The sequence below is a fragment of the Astatotilapia calliptera genome, chromosome 10 (genome assembly GCF_900246225.1).
Source record: "Astatotilapia calliptera chromosome 10, fAstCal1.2, whole genome shotgun sequence".
In the NCBI taxonomy this organism is placed as follows: Eukaryota; Metazoa; Chordata; class Actinopteri; order Cichliformes; family Cichlidae; genus Astatotilapia; species Astatotilapia calliptera.
This window is the reverse complement of record NC_039311.1, coordinates 17083095-17105975: the sequence shown is the minus strand read 5'-3', so window position 1 is coordinate 17105975 and position 22881 is coordinate 17083095. Positions and strand designations below refer to the sequence as shown.

The 22881-nt window shown below is 41.6% G+C and overlaps 1 protein-coding gene across 4 annotated transcripts in view; it reads left to right on the top strand.

The window, feature by feature from the left end:
• The window catches only part of dclk1a (doublecortin-like kinase 1a), a 56945-nt gene that overhangs the window by 23045 nt on the left and 11019 nt on the right, over positions 1-22881 (top strand). For 2 of the 4 annotated variants that reach the window (XM_026183253.1, XM_026183254.1), the window contains 3 exons: positions 2467-2566; positions 8074-8181; positions 17904-17998. In XM_026183253.1, the coding sequence (XP_026039038.1) occupies positions 2467-2566; positions 8074-8181; positions 17904-17998 (303 nt within the window). Of the gene's footprint in view, positions 1-2466; positions 2567-8073; positions 8182-16481; positions 16653-17903; positions 17999-22881 lie in introns of those variants that run through there. The other 2 variants (XM_026183257.1, XM_026183256.1) reach the window with 1 other exon arrangement.

Genomic DNA, 22881 nt, shown 5'->3' with positions numbered 1-22881 from the left:
TGCGACCACACATGCTGCAAGAAGTTAACCACTGAGCCCATACAGCTGATAGGGGACACTGCCACAGCAGCTGAGAGCGGCTCAAGATGGCTATGATTAATGAGAGCTTGCAGGTAAACCCTAACCTTGTCTTCACCACTCAGGTAACCTTGACACACCTACTGAAGGGTTCCCAGGAAAGTGAGCACTCTCACCACCTCGCCTGTCCTTGATTATGACAAGAAAGCCATTACATCCAGTTGCTTCAGCTTATAGCAAAGCATCTTTGACATTTGTTTCACCCTGTCAGATCAGTAGTTCAAATTGCAAAGATATCATCAGGACTCAGAAGCTCAACATCTCTCATCTCTCTCTCAAAAACAAGGTCACAATTGTGTTTGATTATCTAAACAATTGGCAATTCATTTTCTTTCAGTCAGCTCATTAATTAATTGACCAAGCAGCATGCGTCATTAGAGAGTGACTGATGTAACGTAGGCTGTGTAAAGACAAAGAGAGATGCGTTCATTGGAGCATCACAGGTGACAGATTCAGCTTGCTGCAACTAAACACGAGTGTATGTGAGACCAAAGTTTGCCTGAGCCTGAAGCAGCCAATAACATTATCAGTGACAAACTTTTCAGTAATCGCTGTGCTTTCAAAGTAGAAGTTGTGTTCAGTGTACTGTAAGCACAAAATCTGATATCACTTCGAAAAAAATGTGAAAAATACTCGAATTAAAAAACTTTACCTTTAGAGAAGTGGCCAAGTCGTCAGCACTGACGCACTTGGGAAATGTTTCCGGCATCTGTATCACGCCATCTTGTTAGGAAGTTGAGCCGCTCGCCCCTGAAATAATCACCAGCGCTATCAGGGGACATCAGGGAACAAAGCAATATGCACTCTGTTATGAAACTGGAGTAATATCATTTCCACACGCAGACACACACACACACACACACACACACGCACACATATGCAGACACACACACACACACACACACACACGCACACATATGCAGACACACACAAGCATTAATTTAAAAAGTTAAATGAAAGTGATCCATACTCCACAGAGAGCCTGTGCCTGAGATTAAACTTGTTTTCTATCTCCCCGCTGGCTCATCTGTGGGTCTACGGGGGGTAAAGCAGGACAACTCCCTTCTTGACACACACAGACGCACACACAGAATGGCCTCTTTGCTGTTTATTTGGCATTTTGCTGATAATGCTGTTACATCATTTGTGACTTTCTTTTGGGGCACTGATTGGTGGCTAATGGGAATCTAAATGGATTCTTAGATGCTAATTGCCATGAAAATGCAATAACTGAAGCTTTGTGTTTGTGTGCTAACTTCAGGCGGTGTTACACTTGCATGCAGCCTAAACTATAATAGCTCCTAATAGGTTTTTGGTAGGAGATTTGTCATACTAGATGAATGAACTATTGTCTTCCAGTAAATCCCTTTCTGACTGTACCGTTTCCAGTGGAGAAATATCATTTGGAATATTGATGTCTTGGAATTGAAGTGTGATGGTTGGCCTTTGGGGTGTAATTAAAGTTATTTGAGCAATTCACGCAGCGTTTAGATCAGATATGGAATTAGCTGTTGACTAAATCAAATAGGAAAAAAATGAACGGTGGTGTGCTTTTCATCCTGTTTGTCATCATAAACAGCCCATTGCTGAGGTTTCTTCCTGGTAGAGAACCAGTGATCTTACAAATTAAAAAGGCACATAACACCTGTCTTGTGCTGCAGCTGAAGATTTGTGAACAATGTGTTTATTAGGCGTGTCTTAATGAAATGGTGTCCATCTGTAGACAGCCTTAAAAAATAATCCAACACTAACTGTGGTGTTAACCAAATCTGTGGCTTTGGTTTTAACTGCACATTAGGGAGCTCATCAAATAATGACAGCGACGCCTTCAGAGTCCTTTTATCCGTAGGTCCGTCTACCTCATCCATCCTTCTCTTTGTTATTCACCACCATTTATAAGATACTGGCCTTCATTTAACCCCACTTGCTTCTCTGGATGTCCGGTGCATGAGCTACGGTGCATCAACAAATTAGTGAGTCAGCAAGGTCCCATTATAGTTACTGATAGACTGATTAGGTGCAGAAGCAGCACAGCGCTGCTGCTTGGGGACTTGTCGGGAACATGGACTGTCTATAAAGAGGTTTGGCGAGCACACAAAATGAACCAAACAAAACCAGCACGCACGGTGAATGTGCCCCTTCACCCGAGCACAGGCAGAGGAAGCCAGTGTTGTGAGCATGCACAATGCAGAGTATGTGAGTGGCTCTCGCAGTTTGCAATGTATACATACAAACACTATCAGCAGCTTACAAGTGACTAAAGTAGACTATGTGACTAAATTTGCCAACATGTTAGCAAATTGCTGTTGTCAGAAAATCTCATTTTCCTGAATAAAACGTTGAGCATTTATCCAACCTTACAAAAACTGAACTCTTCCATCTTTTCAGGTGTCATGCCTGCAGGACTTCTTTGGTGACGAGGACATCTTCGTGGCTTGTGGACCAGAGAAGTTCCGCTATCAAGATGACTTGATGCTGGATGAAAGTGGTGAGAAATACCTTCTCTTACATTTCTATCCTCACGTTTCCTATTTTATTCTTCCCTCCCTTCCTTACTTTCTATTTTCTATCAAATTAACCAAATCTTTTTTTTTAAACCATTAGTCATTTTATAAGCACTCTTTAAATGACCCCAACTTTGTTATTGTTACGGTTTGACGGGGAGAACTCAAGCGCAGGACTCCAGAATCAGCTGTACACAATAATTTATTTACAGAATCCACCTTGTGTATTTACAGGAAGTGCAGGGCAGTGCTATATACAATTAAGTGAGCGACGGGGCTCTGGGGAAATCCAAGGGGGTAGTCACGCGTTCTCCAACTCTCCACACTCACGGCCACAGGTTCACTCATCCACACTCGACACAAAGAATCACACGGGGAGGGAATCCAGGAGGAGAGACGGGGAGACGAGGAATAGTTACACAGTTCACTTCTAAACATTTGACTTAGCTTTGCTGTAGACTTGACTTTCACTAACGCGTGGCAGACAACGATCCAGCGAAGAACAGCAGTCACCTCCTGGCTTAAATGCTGACCGCCCTGATTAGGCTCAGTTGTTTCCTCCCACCGAGGGCGTGAACCCACAATGACAAGAGGAGAGAGAGAGAGTGGAAGTTGGAGAGAAAGATAGAAAAAACCTCAGATCAGCTGGACACTGATCCTGCTGGGTGTGACAGTTACTATTTGTGCTAGAGACAAAAGGAAAATACTTTTGGAAAGAATAGAAGATATTTGGTGTATCATGGCAGCACAGAGCTGTCATAAGGTACTGCTTTCTGAACACAGCTCTTCCTTCATTAGCATAACTTCTCAACCACTTTAGGCTAGAGAGAAAATTCAAAGGATTCCTGAACGATAACAATTATTTTGACATTTTACAGCCAAAATTACAAAATAAGTCCAGGGTCCTGCATGATACTTGGGTGATAAAGGGCTAAGTACATGCACGTCATCATAAAACATTTCAGTGAATAAAATAAAAAAAACATTACCGGTAATCTTCCTGGTTCAACCCTCTGCTTGATGTCCAACACATTTTACATTTTGGGCCACAAACAGCCCACTTTGACCAGTGAAAGTCCCATTTCTGTCAGTGTAAAAGAAATTTAAGTACACATTTCACCCTGGAGATATCTTCATATAAAAACTGTCTGTTTCTCTTCATGATGAAGCAATGCTGCTGACACTTTGGGCTAAAGTTGCAAGAAATAAATGTATAAAATTGCAATAAAAAAAAGGTTTGGTAGCTTGTTGCCCTGACTGTGTTGGAATTGTAACACAGAAGAGTTTTGCTAATTCACAGCACGATTTGTCTCACTAAAATAAAACAAGATCTTTTCTGTCATTTAATTGTTTTTTCTATTACTTTTTAACTGGTGTTGTACAAATGTAGCAAAGGCTGTAAAACTAAAAAGCAGTTCAATAACCGAAATTTATGTCCTCATACATTTTTTCCGAAGCCATTGCATGGGCCAAACTGGAGTTTTTGAAAGGCCCATTCTGGCCACCGGGCCTCATGTTCGACACCCCAGCTGTAGGCTGTCTACTTCATCCTCTCCTCTCGGTCCACTGCACTTAAACCACCGTCTAACCTATTTTACCATTGTTCCTCTCCCTCTTTTCTGCCTGTCTCCCCACCGCTATCCACTGAGGATGTGTTCTGTCCTCACTTTACCCATCTGTGTGTGCTGCTGCCTGTCTCTCTCCCCCTTCCCTTCACTCCTGCCATTTAGTGCTCATCTGTATTCTTACCCTCTCATCTCTCTTCCTGTCTCCTACATGAATGAGTGTGCACTGGGTTTTGTTGAAAGGTTTATTCAATTTATTTGTTTCCCAGGTATCCATCCCGCCATGGTTGCAAACCTCCGCCCCCTACCCTCTTTTGTCTCCCTTTTCCCCTCACTCCTCCTCCTCACTGTTCTTTCATTTGGAGCACATTGTGCCTTCCTGCTTTCATTAGCTATGTCTTCCTTTGGTAACCTTCCTCTGTCTTGAGAATGATAACAACAAAACTTTTTCCTTCATGCAGCAAGGTTTATAAGCCTGTGATTCGACTATGTTTAATTAATTACTGACGATTGTCTCCATAAGCATTTTAAACCAATCACTTATAGCTAAGAAGCACCTCTTATCCGTGTGATGAAAATTTAATTATCTGCCCACGCTTGCTACAACTGTGTGTGAACAAAAAACACACTAACAGCACAGCAAGCATGCCCACTGTCGTCCTTGCTCTTAGAGTTCGTAGAGTACATTAGTACATTTTCTAGTACATCAGGATTTGCTGTATTTTCTTGCTGGAAGAATACAATAGGGTCATTTCCGCCTCAAAGCTTCCTCCAAATTCGTTTTTTGAGCTGCTGTTGTGAAAAGAGCTCCAGTCCTCTTTGAAACACTGTAAATCTGTGGAGTTCAGCTGCCTGTTTTCGGTTTCTTTTCATGTATTCCCAGTTTGTCTCAATGATGTTGAAATAAGGGCTCTGTGGGGACCACAGAAGTGGTTGCAGGGCTGCTTGTTCTTGTGTCTCTGCCTGTATCGTAGGCTGCTGTCATGCTACTGAGTGAAGACTAGTCAGACAGCTCCCTGATGAAAACACGTGTTTGAAGAATCCAGATATGTCAAACTCAAGCCTGTACATCTCTAACTTTCACCTAAAACTGCGTTTAAACTTCAAGCGTTGATTTCTGACCTTGTGTTGACTATTTAATGTGTGAAGGACATAAAGGCCTGGTAATGTAATCGTAATTCAGTTAATTATACTATAGTGATCTAAAGGAAAGTTTTCAGGCGCCCATGTTTATATTTTGCTAGAAAAGTGTGAAATAGGTCCAAAGATGCATTTGTGCAAATACATAATAACAGGCAAAAACTGAGGTTGTATAAATCTAATGAGCCTGAAAGTCAATGTTTGGTATTCCCATCTTTATTCTTGCACACAGCCTGAATGCTCTTAGGCAAGCCATCTTTTAAGTAGTCTTCAGGAATAGTTCTCCAGGCTTCTTGAAGGATGTTCAAAGCTTCCTTTTTTTTCTGTTTTCTGTCAAGATGATCTCACGCTGCTTCAGTAATATTAAGGTTCAGGCTCTGGAGAGGCCAATCCATGACTGATATAGAGTTTGTGTGTTTTTCTATTCAGGTGTGCTTTACGGCAGCGGGAGTGTGTTTGGGATCTTTCGCATAAGACCTGTTGTCACTAATTTTCCGTTCAGTTCTTGTGTAATTTGGCATCCATAAGTCTTTGTTCTCTATTTATCTTCCTTGAGAATGGCTTCTTAACAGGTACACTTCCATTAAGACCATTTCTGATGAGACTTCAGTGAGCATTAGATTTATTAACTGAAGGGACAGATGTTGTTGGTACAAAAATACTATTTTAAGTCTGTCAAACTGTGTTATCTGTATTATTTTTCATAGACTCATCTAAAGAAATTGGAACAAATAATGTGTTTTGTTCAGGCTCCTAGTAACAAAGTGGCTAAAGATACTATTTAAAATGGATTCTGTGTTATCCGTTACGTGTGGACACAACACTGGTCATTCCTTGTGTTATGTGCGTTTTTTAAGCCTGAATGATTGATGGGTCAGTGTTAAGTGGCTTAATAATTAATGAATAAAAACATTCCTGTGAGAATGGTCCGGTACAAAAATGAGCAGTGATAAAGCAGCCAATGTCCAAAGAAAAACTTTGAAAGACCTTCAGAAAGCCTGGAAAACTAAACCAAATTAGTAATGGCTCAATACATGGTACCATATATCAACTGTCCCCCGATCACTCCCAGTATTTCCCAAGAATGTGTGCCAAATGCATTTAAATGCAACACTTCTAGTTGCAAATAGCCAGATGTAACATTATCTGATTGTTGTGATAATTGTTGTAATCAGACTACTCCTTGCTCCATCCCCAACCATATCCAATATTTATTAAACTTCAGTTTCAATTAACTTTTATTAAAACGAAAAAGGGTGCAATCTCTTACATTTATAGGGAACATCTTCTTCATATCCAAAATGTTTCCACTAGTCTCGTATGAAAGGTCCTCATGTAAATATTGTGAATAACAGATTACCATAAGAAAATGTACCCCAAAGATACCAAATGTCTGCTATGAAATGCTGCAACATGACCATAAAGGAATGAAAATGATCTTTTTAAAAATCTTACTGAGAATGGAGAGTATACATTCAGCTTTTACCCACGTAGGATCCTTTGTTTAATTTCTCAATTAAATGATCTCATGTGACCATTGAGGGGCAGTATGGGAATGTTCTCTAAACATCCCAAATGTCCTTTATGAAAGTTTGGGCACAATCAACACCGTTAAAAACGTTACACAGACTCTTCTACATAGGTCGATTTTCGTCAGGAGAATTCGTCTGAACCACATTTCCCCCCCAAAAACAGTGATTATAACACAGCCATATCTAATGTTTTATAGACACAGAGCATGATTTGACACCTCATCATGCGCTGGCAGACAGAGAGCAAGAGGCAGAAATAGACAGACAGGAACGGAGAGCGACAAACGAAACAGACAGCGTAACAGAGAGACATCTGGAGTCAGAGCTGCAGACAACTTCGCCTCCTCTCAGCATCGCTATAATTATCGCCTCTGCCTCAGCTCTGGCACACTGTCATCATGTTAACACTCGGTATTGTACATTAATCACTGGGCCACAAACGTCTGCCACACAAGCAAATGCAAATACAGACAGACACACAGCCAGGCTCTCATATGCACGCACGCATGCACACACACACACACGCACACACACAGACATGTGCGGGGCAAGCTGTACAATTTGTCTTTCCCACTGGTCTATAATGGCAATGAGCTATAATGGGGCTGGGTTAATGAACAGTGGAGGAGTAAAGTTTTGGGGATGGAGCCGACACGGAGCGTGTGTTTTAATACCATCACATGGCTCATTTACTAGCGCTGTGTGTGTGTGTGTGTGTGTGTCTGTAAGACCTCCGTGAGTCATAGCTGTCACTTCTGAAGCACCACAATAATTGCGTTTGGAAAACGAGCCCACTGAAGGTCAGGGCTCGTTTTTGCAGGGGGACCTGAAGGTAAAACCAATTACAAGTGTGGCGATACATTAGTGGTTTGCTGTTCTCTTGCACGGCTAAAGGTTAGACTCACTCAAAAACAATATTAAAACAGTAGCTGGCTTAAAATCCATAAACTTTTCATTTCAGACTAACAGAGCTGTCGTGTTGTTCGAGTGCTCTGATGGTGTAATATTAAGGCTGTTTCTGTGCCACAAACCAGTGTCATGTTACAGTGTCGCACACCTAATGTCAGTTTATTTGAGCATGAAATCCCGAGTGCTGCAAGAAGGTAAAAAAGCTGCTACCTCCTTAGGATTTGAATTTCTACAGCTTACACATTTTGGATTTCAGCGCACTGGATGAATACATAAAGGTGAGTGGATTAATATTTGCTAAACAGTCCCTGAACACCTCTATCTGTCCTCTCTTTGTGCTTGCAGAGTGTCGTATGATGAAATCATTGATCTATGGGAGGATGTCAGGCTCTTTGAACCGAGGCTCCCCCAGAACTGTTGTCCAATCGCTGCGCAGCAAGTCGCCTGCATCTGGTAAGACAGCAAAAGTTTCTGTCTTCTTCTAGTCCTCTCTTTAAGTAGTTTAACACACCCTGTAACTCATCCCCTGCCTTTTTTTTTGAGCTTGTGCATGTCTGCAGCACCTCAGATGCGTTCGCCGTGGTCGGGAGTTGTTTGTGTAATAATAGCTCATCGTCTGATTGCTTGGTGTTTTCTAGATCGTCACTTAATCGGCATCTCAGCGCAGTATGAATGAACACGATGAAATCTGAGCTCTGTGGAGTGTCTCGCGGCGTACATATGTGAGCTGCGCCTTGTTGCTTGAATGTGAATTCAAATGAGAATGTTTTCACAAGGGAGGAGAGAAAAAGGCAAACAGGGATGAGAGAGGTAAAAAGCAACAAAAAAAAAGAGAGAGAGAGGGAGGGTGGAAGGAGTGAAGATGAGAGGGAAAGATGAACGGGGCTGGTGACTCAATCCTGCAGCTCCCCAACAAGCCGTGCTTCACCTGACATACTAATGAAATGTAATAAGCTTGCACTGGTGCCTGCTCTTATTGTTTGTGCCTGAGAGTCTGTCTAGAAGTCCTTTTGAGATAACAACAGACCAAACGTGTGTGAAAACAATCATTCTGATAGATGAATGCAGCTTTCATTAATGCACCACAACTGTTTGTGTGTGTGTGTGTGTGTGTGTGTGTGTGTGTGTGTGTGTGTGTGTGTGTGTGTGTGTGTGTGTGTGTGTGTGTGTGTGTGTGTGTGTGTTTAAGAGGCCAAACATTCATTCGGTCTGTCTCAGAGCTGGCGAGAACTTGATGATTAGTTTAGAGCTTTGAACAAAATCAGGCATTGTCTGATTGCACAGCTTGAGCTTTGGTTGTGTGTAATATGCCTGGTTATGCAACAGTGCACTTAACTTTTCCTCCACACTGTAATCATTTTATGATTTGTACGCGTATAAAGACCTATTGGGGTTTTTTTTGGTAGGGGGGTTATTGAGTGGGTGATGCAACACACAGAAACTACTAAAGAAGAATTTGTTCCACCTGCTGCTGAAGTCCAGAGGCACCATTTATTTCTTTATTATTATTATTATTATTTTAACCTTAAATCGTAACCGTAACGTGACCACGCAGAACGAACGCGAACATTTGCTGCTGGATTTTTTGTTGACCTGAATAGGAAGAAGGATGTAAACAGCTGGGGTAAGGAGAGAAACTTCTGGATGCTGAAGGCTTGAAAACTTTGGGGAAAGGTTATGAGAGTGAGTCATACACCACCATCTGATCTCGCTGGCTGCAGCAAAGTCTGGAATAAAGGTGTATCCTGGTGTGTGTGTGTGTGTGTGTGTGTGTGTCTGTGTGTGTGAGAGAGAGAGAGAAAGAGAAAACAAGAGACTGGCGGAGGGAGGGACTGATTCGTCTTGGTTGCCATGGGAACATAGCACAGTAGGAGCATGTAGCTACAGACACAATGGCCTGTGACAACCATATATGGCAGGGACTTCCTGTGAAATGGCCTGCAGAGGGGAGAGGAGCTGACTGACGTTCGGCCCTCGCCCTGACTCAGAACGTCCCTGCGTTTTTTTCACGTCGCCAAAATGTTCACCTTCTGGTGTTGCTTCCGCTGCTTAACATCATCAAATATTCCCTGACTGGTGTTGACTGTTTTCTGTTTGTATTTACTCCCTCAGACATTGTTGGTCAGGAACAAAACAGCAGTGGAAATCTGTCTGACCCTGACTAACCTTCTGCTGCTCTTTTATTCAAATGTTAAAAGCACATCGTGTTCCCTCCCCTTGAGGACAACATGTTCTGTTATAGTAGTGAACAACAGCTGATACTGCTGAACCAGGAGCACATTCACTTATCAATCTGTATGTACAGTTAGGTTCATATTTTCTTTGGACAAAGACACAATTATTGTAGTTTTCTGTGGATTTTAAATCAAACAATCACTGTGTGACTGAACCATAGACTTCCAGCTTTAATTCAAGGGGCTCAGCAAATGTATTCCATTAACTCTTTAGGAATCACTTTTTTTTATACACAGTCCCCAATTTTTAGAGGCTCTAAAGTAATTGGACATTCGTCTAACAAGCAGTTTAATGGCCATGTGAGGCCTGTTCTGCTGTTATTCCTTGAGCTCATTCCAAGTGTTAAAATTTGAATTTGGAAGCTGTTCACTGGACCTCTCAATATGAGGTCTAAAGATCCATTCTTAAAAAGAAGGAATGAACTGGCCAGCTCAGCAACACCGAAAGACCAGAAAGATCACAGAGGAGAACTAAAGTGGATGATCAGAGAATATGTTCCCAAAGAAAAACAACTTCATAACATCAAGCCAAGTCAAGACCAACACTCTTGGGGAGATAGCAGTATCATTGTCAAGGTCAACAATCAAAAGACACCTTCAAAAATATAAACAGACACTTGTGCAAACTACTGGTTTGGCTCAAGAGCAAGACATCCATCCACGTTAGGCTTTGCCAGAAAACATCCAAAACAGCCTGCACACTTCTGAAGCAAATTCTTTGGACAGATGAAACCAAAATGAACTTTGGGGAGGAGAAAAGTAAGAGAAGGAGAACAATAGCTCATGATCTGATCCACAGTATCTGCCAAACATGGTGGAGTCAGTGTTATGGCATGAGCATGGATGTCTGCCAGTGAAACCAGTTTACTAGTGTGTGTCGATGATGTGACTGCTGGTAGAAATGATAGCAGATGGACTGTGATAAGGCGTACAGGGCTGTACTCTGCTCAGACTTGAGAGCATGCTTTTCAGTTACTGAAGAAAAACTGAAGACAGAGAGACCCACAAAAACACATCTGAAGATGATGTAAAGGTCTAAAGAAAACACAGCATTTGGTGATATCTGTGGTTTCTAGACTTCAGGCACTCACGATTTTCATCTAAGCACTGAAAACAGTCTTTATATTTAAAATCATGTTATTTTGTTCAATTACTTTTGAGCGTCTGAAAATGGGGGACTGTGTCAATGTCCAATGACATTTGATAGGCGTTACTGTGATCAGGTCTCATCACTGGTAATGAAAATAAAGACAATGTATTTATTTACAAACTTTATTTAGATCTAAAGTGTTGCGTTAAAGGCAAGTTCAGTGGTGCAGTTTCCCAGTGTGTGCCGTCTCCTCTTGCTATGTGCAATTTGCAGGTTTAAGTATTACTACTGCTGAAATATTTGATCACAAGTGTTTCTTTACTCTGTTTTATATCATTCTGATCGGACACGTTATGGTTATTGGACTGCTATTTACAGATGTCAACTTGGGATTTTTGGAAATTTTGAGTATTTTGGGTAATTATAGACTACAAGCATTTAATCAGTAAATCAAGAGAGAAATTAACAGATTAATTAGCCGTGAAGCTTATTCTTAGTCCTAAATTAGAATAAATATAACAAAAACTGAGATCTGGGGAGCATGTGATCTTACATCATCAACACATTTTCTCAAAATAGAGACATTTTGAGCAGTAACCTGCTATTCCTGAGCTTTGAGTTCACAGCCTCCTGATATCAGGACACAAATTAGAGTTAGGTCTTTCAAATAAACATCATAAAGTTAAAATGCAACAAGTTAAAATGCAACAAATTACTCAAAAATCACTGTGTGATCATATTGCTGTTAGTTATGGATGGACATCTTCACAGTGGAAATAAGACTTCGACATCAGAAAGACTCTTGGCAGACAGTAGAAGTGTTATTTTTCATCCATGATGTCAGTGCATGATGACGATCTCCTATAGTTTTTAACCTTGCTCCGGGTCTTTGGGTGTGCTGAAAAAGCAGCCTTGAATTCCCACATTAATTTTCCCTTCAGCCAACACAGACATAAAATTCTTGATCACATATAATAAGCTGGACCTGAGGAGCTGCACAGAGCAGATGTGAGGCGAGAATTATCTGCAAGGTAGTGAAAGCCAGATAGTGAGTGCACGTAACACAACACGTGTGCTGCTAAGCACCACCTGGTGTTCTTTGTGTGTGTCTGGCTGCTCCTCATTCTGCACGTTTGCAGGGTAGACCTGGACACCACTAAAGAGGCACAGAAAAGCAAAACAAGCGAGCTATAGACAACCGCACACTCATACGGAGACAAAGAATGCGATCGGGAGAATCAAACTGAAATCAGAGCTTTTAAAATGTATCCACATAAGGCACAGGTGTGGTGTTTAGTTTTCTGACTTTGTGCGGTTCACTTGTGCAGGTGTGTCGACGCAGTGATCGCAAGACCTTTGGAGGAGTTGGTCTCGTTGCGTTTCTAAATGAACTCCAGAGTGGTTGGTTTTTGGTGTGAACCTCATCCAATCAGGATCCCAACCAGCTACCAGGTGTATGTTGTAAGTTATAGCTAAAAAAAAAAACTATAACCCCGTGTGCTTTGCATTCTGAGACGCGGCAAGATACTATAGATGTGCAAAAGTCTACACCAGCTAACAGCTAACTGTGAAACAAATGCAAATGTTCAGTGTACTCCAATAGTCCAGGACACAGCACCTTTTTCCTGTATTTGCTTTTGTTCCTTGCATCCCAGACACATCTGGGCATTAAGGAGACTGTATAAAAAAAACCCAACCAAACAAAAAAAAAAACACGGGGAAAAGCTCCAAGCTCTTCCATGCTGAAAGAAGGTGGTTAGGATGCCTCCTGGGCAATTCCCATTAGAGGTTTTCCAGGCACCCCTCACTGGGAGGACACCCAAAACTCACTGGAGAGATTATGTACCACATCTGGTTTGTCTTGTCATCTTATCAACTTTAGATAATCAGAAGGTAATGGATGGATGGAGAAGTTATGTGACTTGTGTGGTGGGAATAGGCAGCAAACGATTAGGTAGAGCTACTCTACAGACCTGCTGTGCAGTATGTGGAGCAGGTCATCTACTGATAAGAATCCCTGGCTGCTCCAGTCTGCATGCCAAATATGCAAGATACTAACCCCAAGTTGCTATGAGTATGAATGTGTGTGAATGTTAGAAAGAAAGAACTTAAGCATAGAAGAAAGTGTTTATGTGAATGAGGCATGTTGTATAAAATACTTTAAGTGCTCCGGTAGAGTAGAGAAGCTCTATATAAGAATCGGTCTATTTACCACGAGTCTGGTTCACTCTGAAAAAACGCTTTCTTGACTAATCCCTAACTTTTTAACAATTTTACTGTGTTTTCAGAAGAAAGCAGCTATTCAAAAAAATCATTCTATTTTTAATAAGCATTAGATCTAAAAGGTTCACACTAAGGATTTGTGATAAACAGCGCTTGTATAGTGATCAACAAAGCAGTCACAGTTGTGTATTGCTCACAGTGAGATTATACTCCATATAAACTGCAACACACAAAAGTGAATGGAATATATGTAAAAGCATCTCTGTCGAGTATCGGATTTATGTTGGATATGTGATGGAGCAAAAAAAGGATGGTGCAGCCTTTGCGTTCCTTTATCAGACTAGAAAAACACGTTGTCTTTGGTCTCTTTCATGAACAGAAAGCCTTCTGAGAAATATGCTGAATCAATGCAGAACAAACAACTTCTCGTCCCGCTTCCCAGCACAGATGAAGTTTAACTCTCCGTCCTTGTACGTACCGAAGAACATCAAAGCTCAGAGACTTGTGTGCTGAATGTTTGTTAGGTGAATCATGCTCTGTCTCGCCGATGAATCATAATTGCACAGAAATAGAATAATTTGAAATTAACGAGAAGGCATCAAAGTGAAGGAAAATTAAATGTTATGTTACAAATTCCATTTAAAATTATTCAACCTTGCAATTTTAATGCGTCGCTTGGATGCTGCCTCGTTCCCCTTTCGTATTGACGGTGGTCGTATTTAGCATTAGTCTTTTGGTTGTGTGTCGGCAGATTGTTGCTTCTCAGGCTGACATTGTCACTCGAGCGTCGCTCTGAGATGATGTCACAAGCACACAAACCCAAAATAAAGTGAGAAAACATTTTGCACTCATACATAGTTTCTCCTTCCCCTCCCCTCCATTTTACCATCTGTCCCCCGGCTCTCCTCGAATGCCTCATGTCAGCTAAAATTAACTGAGAAGTGCAGATGTAGTCAGGAAGAATCGCTCTCTCGCTGCCTCGGCGTCTCACCTCGTGCTTTCCGTCATAAGCGGCTCCTCGTGAATGGAGAGACTTCACGCTGAAGTGTTTGGGGCAGCTGACCCAAAAATAAATGCAGGGTGTCTCGAGAGGATTCCCTGCTGGCAGCGGCAGCTTCTGAACTGTGAACACATGATGTCTGCAGCCTTCAACACATCTCTTGCTCGGAAAAATCCAATCATGAAAGGCCCGAATGTACTTTGAGCAGAGGGGATGCAACAAATACAAAACAACAGCACTAAATGCATAAGGACACATCCTTTCAGGCAGCTTTGGTGTTATGAAACAGAGCTGCTCTGGTGCTTTTATTGACTTCTGTTATGTCATTTGAGAATTGAGAATTGAGTCATATGAGAATTTGTAATGTTTCACTGTGTTGTCCCAAAACCTGCCTTCATGCATGATTTTATCTATAGAATTTGCTCAAATATGCTGAAAATATTCAATTTTTAGAACAGAGTGTGCATATTTGGATCTAAGAATAAAGGCTGGATACACACAAGCTTCCAAATTCCTCATATGGAGGAGGATGTGAGCCGATGACAATGTAGAAAATCAAGATCACACATTTTTCTCTTATACTGACATTATTAAATAACAGTTTTAAACCACTGTGCTTGTTTACCCATACAGCTTGTAATAGCTGAATGTGTTGCTGCTGGGTACCATAATTGAGCAGGCATTATTTTATGCTTGTGTGGATTAAATTGAATTTTTAGACGCATTAATGTCTCGACTTGAGGAAAGGCAGTGTTGGTCTATACTTGGTCCGCTCTGTCACAGAAATTTACAGTTCCCAGATGAAGAACGGTGCTGTCTTGTTTTCTACTTAGGAACCGAAAACACTTTAATTAACTCGCAGGCTTTACGTCAGCTCCGTGTAATGGGTTATTTAAACAATGAACATTGTACTGTCACACTGCTCGTCAATAGCAGTGACAGATCTCCTGGATATACTTCACATTCACTCTGAGGCTGTGTTTTTATTTCTTTTTTCAAGAGTCTTACATAATATGCAGCCAGTGCATCAATCAGGGCATCACTCAGCAGGAGACAGGAGCACACGAGGTGCTTTTCAATCTTCGATACTAGCCCAGCTCACTTGTCATTAATATTATTATTATTGTTGTTGTTTTTTTCTAAGCATAACACTTGCTGCATTTAACACAGTAGGTGTGAAAGAAGCTGAAAAACAGCGTCTTTTTGTGGCTGCATTGTGGCCAAATTGGTATCCTTACTCCAACAGTGGATCTCCTCATGTGTGAATGTTGAGTCACACTGGAAAAATGAACCTAGAAAGAAAACAAGTTACACTGAATTCATTTGGAACCGTTCGCTTTACAACCTGGCGACACATACTGGGAGAAAAAACCTGCCTGTGTATCACAACCACAAACTTCTCCATTAACTGGTCTTACCAGAAAGTCTTCCAGAGCTTTTGTGGTGGAGTTGTTTCAACATTTAGCCATGGGCCCATTTTACAAGCACTTTTTAAATGACCATAATCCTGTTATTGTTGAGACAAAACTCAAACGGTTTCTGAAAGTAGATAAGACGAGCTTTACGGAGATATTTAATGTATCATAGTAGCACAAGGCATTCATAAGGCACTGCTAGCTGAACACTGATAGAAAGAGATTTCATCATCTGTGTGTCACCTTGCTGTAACTCCTCAACCAGTCTGGGCTAGAGAGAAAATTCAAATGCTTCCTGAAGGATGAGATTTTATTTTTTTCATTTACAGCCAAAATTAGAAAATAGCTCCAGTAGGTCTGGGTGAATCTTGTTTGCAGTATCCTCTAGTTTGGCCATGTAACTTGAGGAATGATAAAACCTAAAGACATGCAGAGGACGCTGGTGCAATGGCTGCTGCTTTGGGTGAGACTTCTAATAAATAGAAGAATTATTGTTCTTGATTTTTCCTGAGGATGTTTCCACGAGGAAGTGTAAAGCTCTTAAAGTAGGACAGGCTGCTCCTGAGCATTACAGCCTCCTTGGTTGGATCTATATCTACTGCATTAGTTATATTATCAGTTCTAATCCGCCCCTTTCTCAGCTTGTCTCATACAAGCAAGGAGGCCAGTGGATAGATATTTAAAATATAGATGTTATTTTTTTGTACTACACCCCCCTCCTCTCTCTCTCTCTCTCTCTCTCTCTCTCTCTCTGTCTCTGCTCACTGGTGCGCGTCAGAGTTTGCGCAAGCAGCCTCTCCGCCTCTCTGTGTAGTACACTACAGCCCTGCTCCGTCTCTCCCATTCACCACAGTTTATTATCACACTCGGACGGAGCGAGTACAAAGGTGCTGTTCTTCCTCCTCCTCTCTTTATCCCATTTTGGATTATCACTGTGCTTTTCATCATGCTGGAAGTGGAAGGTAGGAAACCATCCCATCCAGAAAATAAACCCCTGTAATGCATGCAGCTTTTATAATACCATTTCCCCGGGTAACGTAAAACTTTAATTGTCCCTGGATCGGATCATTTTTGGACACCTCTGATTGTGTCCGCCGTGTCACCGCAACACATGCCAAGCTGCTGACTTTGTAAAGTGTCGTGTAGGGATTTTTCTGGTAAGAGGTCAGTGAGAGCTGCCGTTAAAATGTTAATGCTTTTGTTGTGTAACCAGGAGGAGTGTCTGCCTGTGTGCGTAACGCCGTGATGTTGAATTTCATCAATGAAGAGCTTTAGGAGAAGGGTTTCTTTATTTTTTTATGTTTTAATGATGATAATGATGATGATGATGATGGCGATGATACGTGTGATACAGCGGCAGATGTTATATCTTAGTCTCTTTTGTGCTTTCCTCCTTTGTCTTGAATAATTCAGAAAGTTCTTTGATCTCAGCAGGAAATACACAGACTTGTGAGCTGGGCTGAAATTGTATTTAGGTGAACGTTACAAATAAAAGGAACTCTTTACATGCTGGAGCTCTTTATATCTCAATGCCAATATAAACAGAGCTCAGTGCTGGCAGCCATAGAAAGGAAATTAAACCGCATTTTTAAAAAAGGGGTGTTTGTATTAAGTCTTGTAGTGTTTTCTGAATTCTGCTCTGAATCTCTTCAGGAAGATGACATATGCCTTCAGCTGAACTCAGTTGCGTCTGACCGTTTTTGTATTCTCCAAGCAGCCTCTTGTTGCCAAGAAACAATAAGTCATGTTTTCAGTAAGATGAAATACAGGCTGGTGGTTTTTTTGCCGGTTAATGATGCTCCTGGATTTTTCTTTTCCTCCCCCTGCCAAACTGCACACAGGATTGGTGTGCGAGGTTGATTAATGTATGTTCTTGTTTAATGAGATGCTGTTGCTGGGTTTGTTTTGTTAGACTGAAAAAAGAAAAAAAACTAGTGTGGACTTCGGTGCTCTTCTTTATCTTTCTCCCTCACTCTCTCCCTTGCTCTCCTCTTCCTCTGCCTCATTCATGTTAATGGAGAGATGCTGAGGGCGGAAGTGTAGGCTGTTGCTAGACACTAATATAGCTGTTCTAAAAAAATAGGCATTTTCATTTAAGGAGTCATCTATTACAATATTTATGTGTTTTTTTTTGTTTGTTTGTTTTTTAAAGTGGTCGCTCCACTCTCATCCATCCTGCTCCGTTTTTTCTCTCCTTTCTTTTCTCCCTCCAGTGAACGGGACGCCGGCCAGTCAGCTGTCAACTCCTCATTCGGGAAAATCTCCCAGCCCCTCCCCAACCAGTCCAGGCAGCCTTAGCCGACGCAGGGTAAGAATGGGAATACACGAGCACGCTCGCAAAGCACGCACTAAGAGTCAGCCCGTAGCATTTAGTGACTCCAAATCACAAAACTTATAACACAATTATTCTATTTTCTCAGGAAATGGACAAAGCCGGGACTGAGCATAGGCCGACTACATCTTAGAATCACTAGATTATGAAGAAAGCACAACTTCCCAGCATCTTTAGTATTTCAGACCTCACCCAGTGCTGCTCTGGGCTTCCAGCAAGGCAAATGTTCATTTCATTTGGATATTATAGCACATATTCTGTCCCTCATAAAGAACTCTGTCTGCCTTTGGTGGCTCAGCACTGAATAACGTTAACACCGACCTGTTGAGATCACCTGATCTGCTAGTCGGTAAATTGTGCAGTATCTGATATAAAGATGAGACTGGCTGATTGGCAGTCTGCCCCAGTCTGCAGTGTGTTTTTAATTTCCAGAAATTGGATTGCATCCTTCTTCACCTGCTGGGCATTGCATTGCATTTGACCATCTTTCAGCAAAAAGATGCAATCAGTACACACTTCTGATATAGAATTTCTTTTGTTTTTTTAATCAAGTCACATTATTTTGTACATGTCGAGTTGTGTAAATGATGTAGAAATACATTTTATACTAGTCTATTTGATTATTTAAGCCCTTTTTTGTCATGTATGCCTGTTAAAGTACCTTAATAGCAGTCTGTTTTCTGTAGCTAACAAATAAAATTACTGCTGTGCAGAGCAGGAGCATGCAACTCAAAGGGAAAACTTCGAATTAAATATCTCGACTTCGTGTACACTGTGCGCGCGCGTGTGTGTAGATGCTTATATCAAAGTATTTGTTAATCCAGTCTTTGACAGTGATGTGGGTGAGCTTTTAAGAACAGCTCCAATCCCAATCACTCAGCTTTCTGACAGCATCTCTTAAATTTGCGCTTAAGCCGACTGCTGTTTTAGTGTCTTCTCCCTCCTAAACAAACACTCGCTAGCTCAGTTCACCTCAGCCTCTAGAATACCGAAATACAGATACATGTGTATCCACATAGGCTTCTACTCGCAGGTTTCGTGTGTTTCTAATGCACACTGATTGAAACTCACTGCACGTTCTGCCTGACTGCAGGGATGCAGCTATGATGTATGTTGCAACTATTTATTTACACAGGCGGATTTTATGGGAGGAAAGCAGAGGGGGTCATTACCTTTTATATAAGTATGTGTGTGCGTGTGTGTGCGTGTGTGTGTTCATGCATGACCGTATCCTCAGTCAGCGTAGGTTAAAGAGTCCATTCCTTGGGTTTTCCTGTGCTATTTTCCGTGAATCGGGAAACATAGATGAATGGCAGAGAGTCTGAATCCATCAGTGAGAAGTTATATTGACGCAATCTGAAGGTAACCCAGGATAACAGATCAGCTATGAGCTGTAGCTATAACAGGGCTTCCACATTCATCTGAATTATGGAACTGGGTCATTATAGTTTACAGTGTTGAGAGGAAATGTTCTGGCTCGTGCGCACATTTATAAGCTCTACCGCCCTTTCTATGTTCTTTGCTCTGGTTAAATAAATGTGGGGCAGTCATTGTAGAAAATGACCCCGCCCACTTTCTGCCTCTTCCACAATATGAAAATCCAGTGCTATAAACGCAAACACACCACCTATCCCACCTATCCTTTGGTTTTCGTAACCTCCTTAAACCTTCTTTTCTAGCCCATTTCAGAGCTCACTGTTGCAGCAGTTACATTCCAGTTGAGTGTCTGTTTCTCAAAGAGGGATTATTCCAGCCTCTGCAGCAAGCCCGCGATGGCTTGACTGCTGTAAGGAGGGGAAGAAGCCTCACAGGCCATTATCTCTTCCTTCCACTCTGCAGCTCCACGCTCTTCAGCCATGTTACGATGTAATTCTCCTCTCCACTTCTTACTTCTTCTATCTACCCTGTTACAGATTTCCTCCCTGTCCCTGTCCCTTCCCTCCCCGACACCTTCTAATTTCTCTTTTACAGTCGTTTCCCAGTCATTCTCACACCCACCCCCTCCCTCTCGCCTCCCCATATCAAAGGGTATTAACCTCATGGGGAGAAATTATATTCCATCATCTCTCTTATAGATGCTATTTAATCTTCTTTGAGAAGGAGGCAATAAGTCCAAGACCCTAATTTGCACATTTCCTCCTCTCCTTCTTTGTGATTTGCGTGTAAACCCGCACGAATAATTACAACTCTGCACCCCTTTAAAACTAGCAAGTAACATTACCAACCCTGAAGAGCAATCTGAGGCTTAGAGTGGCTAAAATAACACAGATATGAGGTTTAGGTGGTAAAATGCAAGTTAAATATAACAAATAAAAGAATGAAAAATCTATTTCCTAAGCAGCCACAGGGGCTCAGTGACCTACTGCGAGTGCTGTATTTAACAGTTCACCTCGCTGGACCATGCATTTAAACACTTAGAGGCACTTTGCTGCTTGAAGTAGGTTGCTAGCACATCTAGGACCATCACAACCTATTTCCCCAAGCAGAGACTACAAACATAGCATTGCACCATTGCATGCACACGTCTTCAGAAGAAGGTGCATGCACAGTAACTTTCATGTTCGTGCACACTTCAGTGGAACACTTTTGTACAGAAAATTTGTGCACAGCAGCTTCATGCACACTCACACATTTTGCAAATTTGATGCTCTCTGTGACCCATTTTTACTAATTGTCAAGCGACGCATGAAAGTCTGGTCTACATTCACAAAATCGTCCCCCTGCCCGCCGTCCCCCCGCCCTTCCACTTTGCACTTCTTATGAGCTTTTCAAGGCCGCTTGCCTCAGTGAAACCACTGAGAGCATCCTAAATTTCCGTATTAGTTTTATTTTCATATAAGATCTATAGACACATTATTCCACACAGGCACGCACCCACAACAGTGTTTTCTGTCAATATCAGCTCTGAGGCATAATTCAATGTGCCACCGAGGTCAGCGCTCTTCGCAGTCTGTCCGCTCCATTTGGTGTGAAAACAAATAAACATACAAAAAAAGACAATGCATTAAGAGGAGAGAGTGACAGATCGAAGGCGACACTAACAGAAGGTCTGTGTCGCAGCAGCTGTGATGCATTTAGGAGAGTCTAAGAGAAACAGAGTGCTAATTGTTATCTGTAGTATCACCTTCATCCTCCTCTCACCGTTCATCCATTCACATCCGTAATCTGTTGAATTGCATGCTCCGTCTCTCATTCTCAGCGTTCATGTTATGTGTCGGGTGATTCATTTTGAAATTATTTGTGTGCGAGTATGTGTGAAAGGAAGAGTGCCGACTGAAGCAGAAAGTGTGCATCGTGAACTTCTTATAAATGTCTCATCTCATTCCCACGAGTGTATTGTTGCTGAAGATTGTATTTGTTATTTTTGGTTGTAATATATTTCTTATTATGTGTTGTGTTTGATGTCATTAGTTGGCTTGTTTCTGTGACTGTCAAAGAGACCGGCCGCATCACACGGTGGACTAACCCGGAAGAGTGTTTTTTGCCTTTTTTTCAAGAATCATTTTTTGTCTTTTGTTTGTTTGTCACACGCACAAAAACAACAACCACAGAAAAACATCAGTTATCCAAATTACTCACTAATGATTCAAATAGCACTCGCATCTAAAAAGGCTTGATGATAATTTTGGCTCTTTCCATTAATGCGGATTTTTGTAAACATGTCAATTATCGACATGTTGTCGTGGTTCCATCGTGCGATGCTGCTCTCTCTTTTTGGCTCATTTTTGTTTTTGTTTGCTAAATGTGTTCATTTTCATTTGTTGACGTCCTCATTAAATTCATTGTCATTTCATTTTCATTTCGTGGTCTTTATTCTCTTAACTCGACACCGTCACTCATGTTCCTCATGTTCCATCAGTACAGCCGTGGGGATGGCGATTTTCTTCTGTAGCACATTTATCAGTGCTTCTCCTTTGTTAAACCTGCCTGCTGTGGGCATTCATCAGAGCAGAACAGCTATTACAACACAAACAGTCTCAGAGGAGCAGTTATCTTTCATTGCTCACTGCTTTTACTCTCAATTTCATATATATATGGGCGGGGCAGCCTAAATCTCCCCTTCTTCCCTTCTTTAATTTTCCCTGAAGTATTTAATCACGTTTCTGTGATTTCCTGGGATTGGAGTCCATACGGATTGTGATTAGGAACCTTCACTGTGTCCAACTGGCAGAGCAGAAAGACAGAATCCCCCAAATGGTTTTGATCTTTTCATGAAAGTCAAGTAGATTATGTTTTCTGTCCGTCTCCCGTACCCTGTGTTCTTGAGGAACAACAAGAAGGAAAAAAGTCCCATTAGCATCAAATCTTATTAGATTTTTACCACCAAAGTAAACACTAATAAATCTTGCTTCTGCTGGATATTGCCTGACAGGGAAAGCAAAAATAAGAGGTCTGGCTCTGGCAGCCTGAGGGGCAGAGACCAAGAAAGCCTCGCTATGTGTGCTGTAATCAGATTCAAACAGAGGCATGAAGGACAAAGCTGGCATTACGCTTAAGTTGGTTATGTAAATGTGTGGTGCATTTTTAATGCTCGGCTCTACAGTTGACAGATTTCCTTTCCAGCCACGGAATGAATGATTCTTTCTTTCTGCTGCAAACCTACTTCTGAGATGATGCTCCACATTTAAGGTCAACTGTGGACATCCTGTTTAATTCCTATTTATGAGCTGATCAGTATGCAGTTGCTGAGTGTTGCCCTCGCAGGTCTGAAGAGCAGTGGCTCCAGTCATGATGTAAAAGGTTTGTCAGTGTCGTTGTGAGTCATAGTTACAGAAAAGGTGTAGAGATGTAGAGCTAGGAATAGTGTATTGTGCAACAGGGAGAAAGCTGGAGTGTCTAACAATAACAAGACAGTTCCT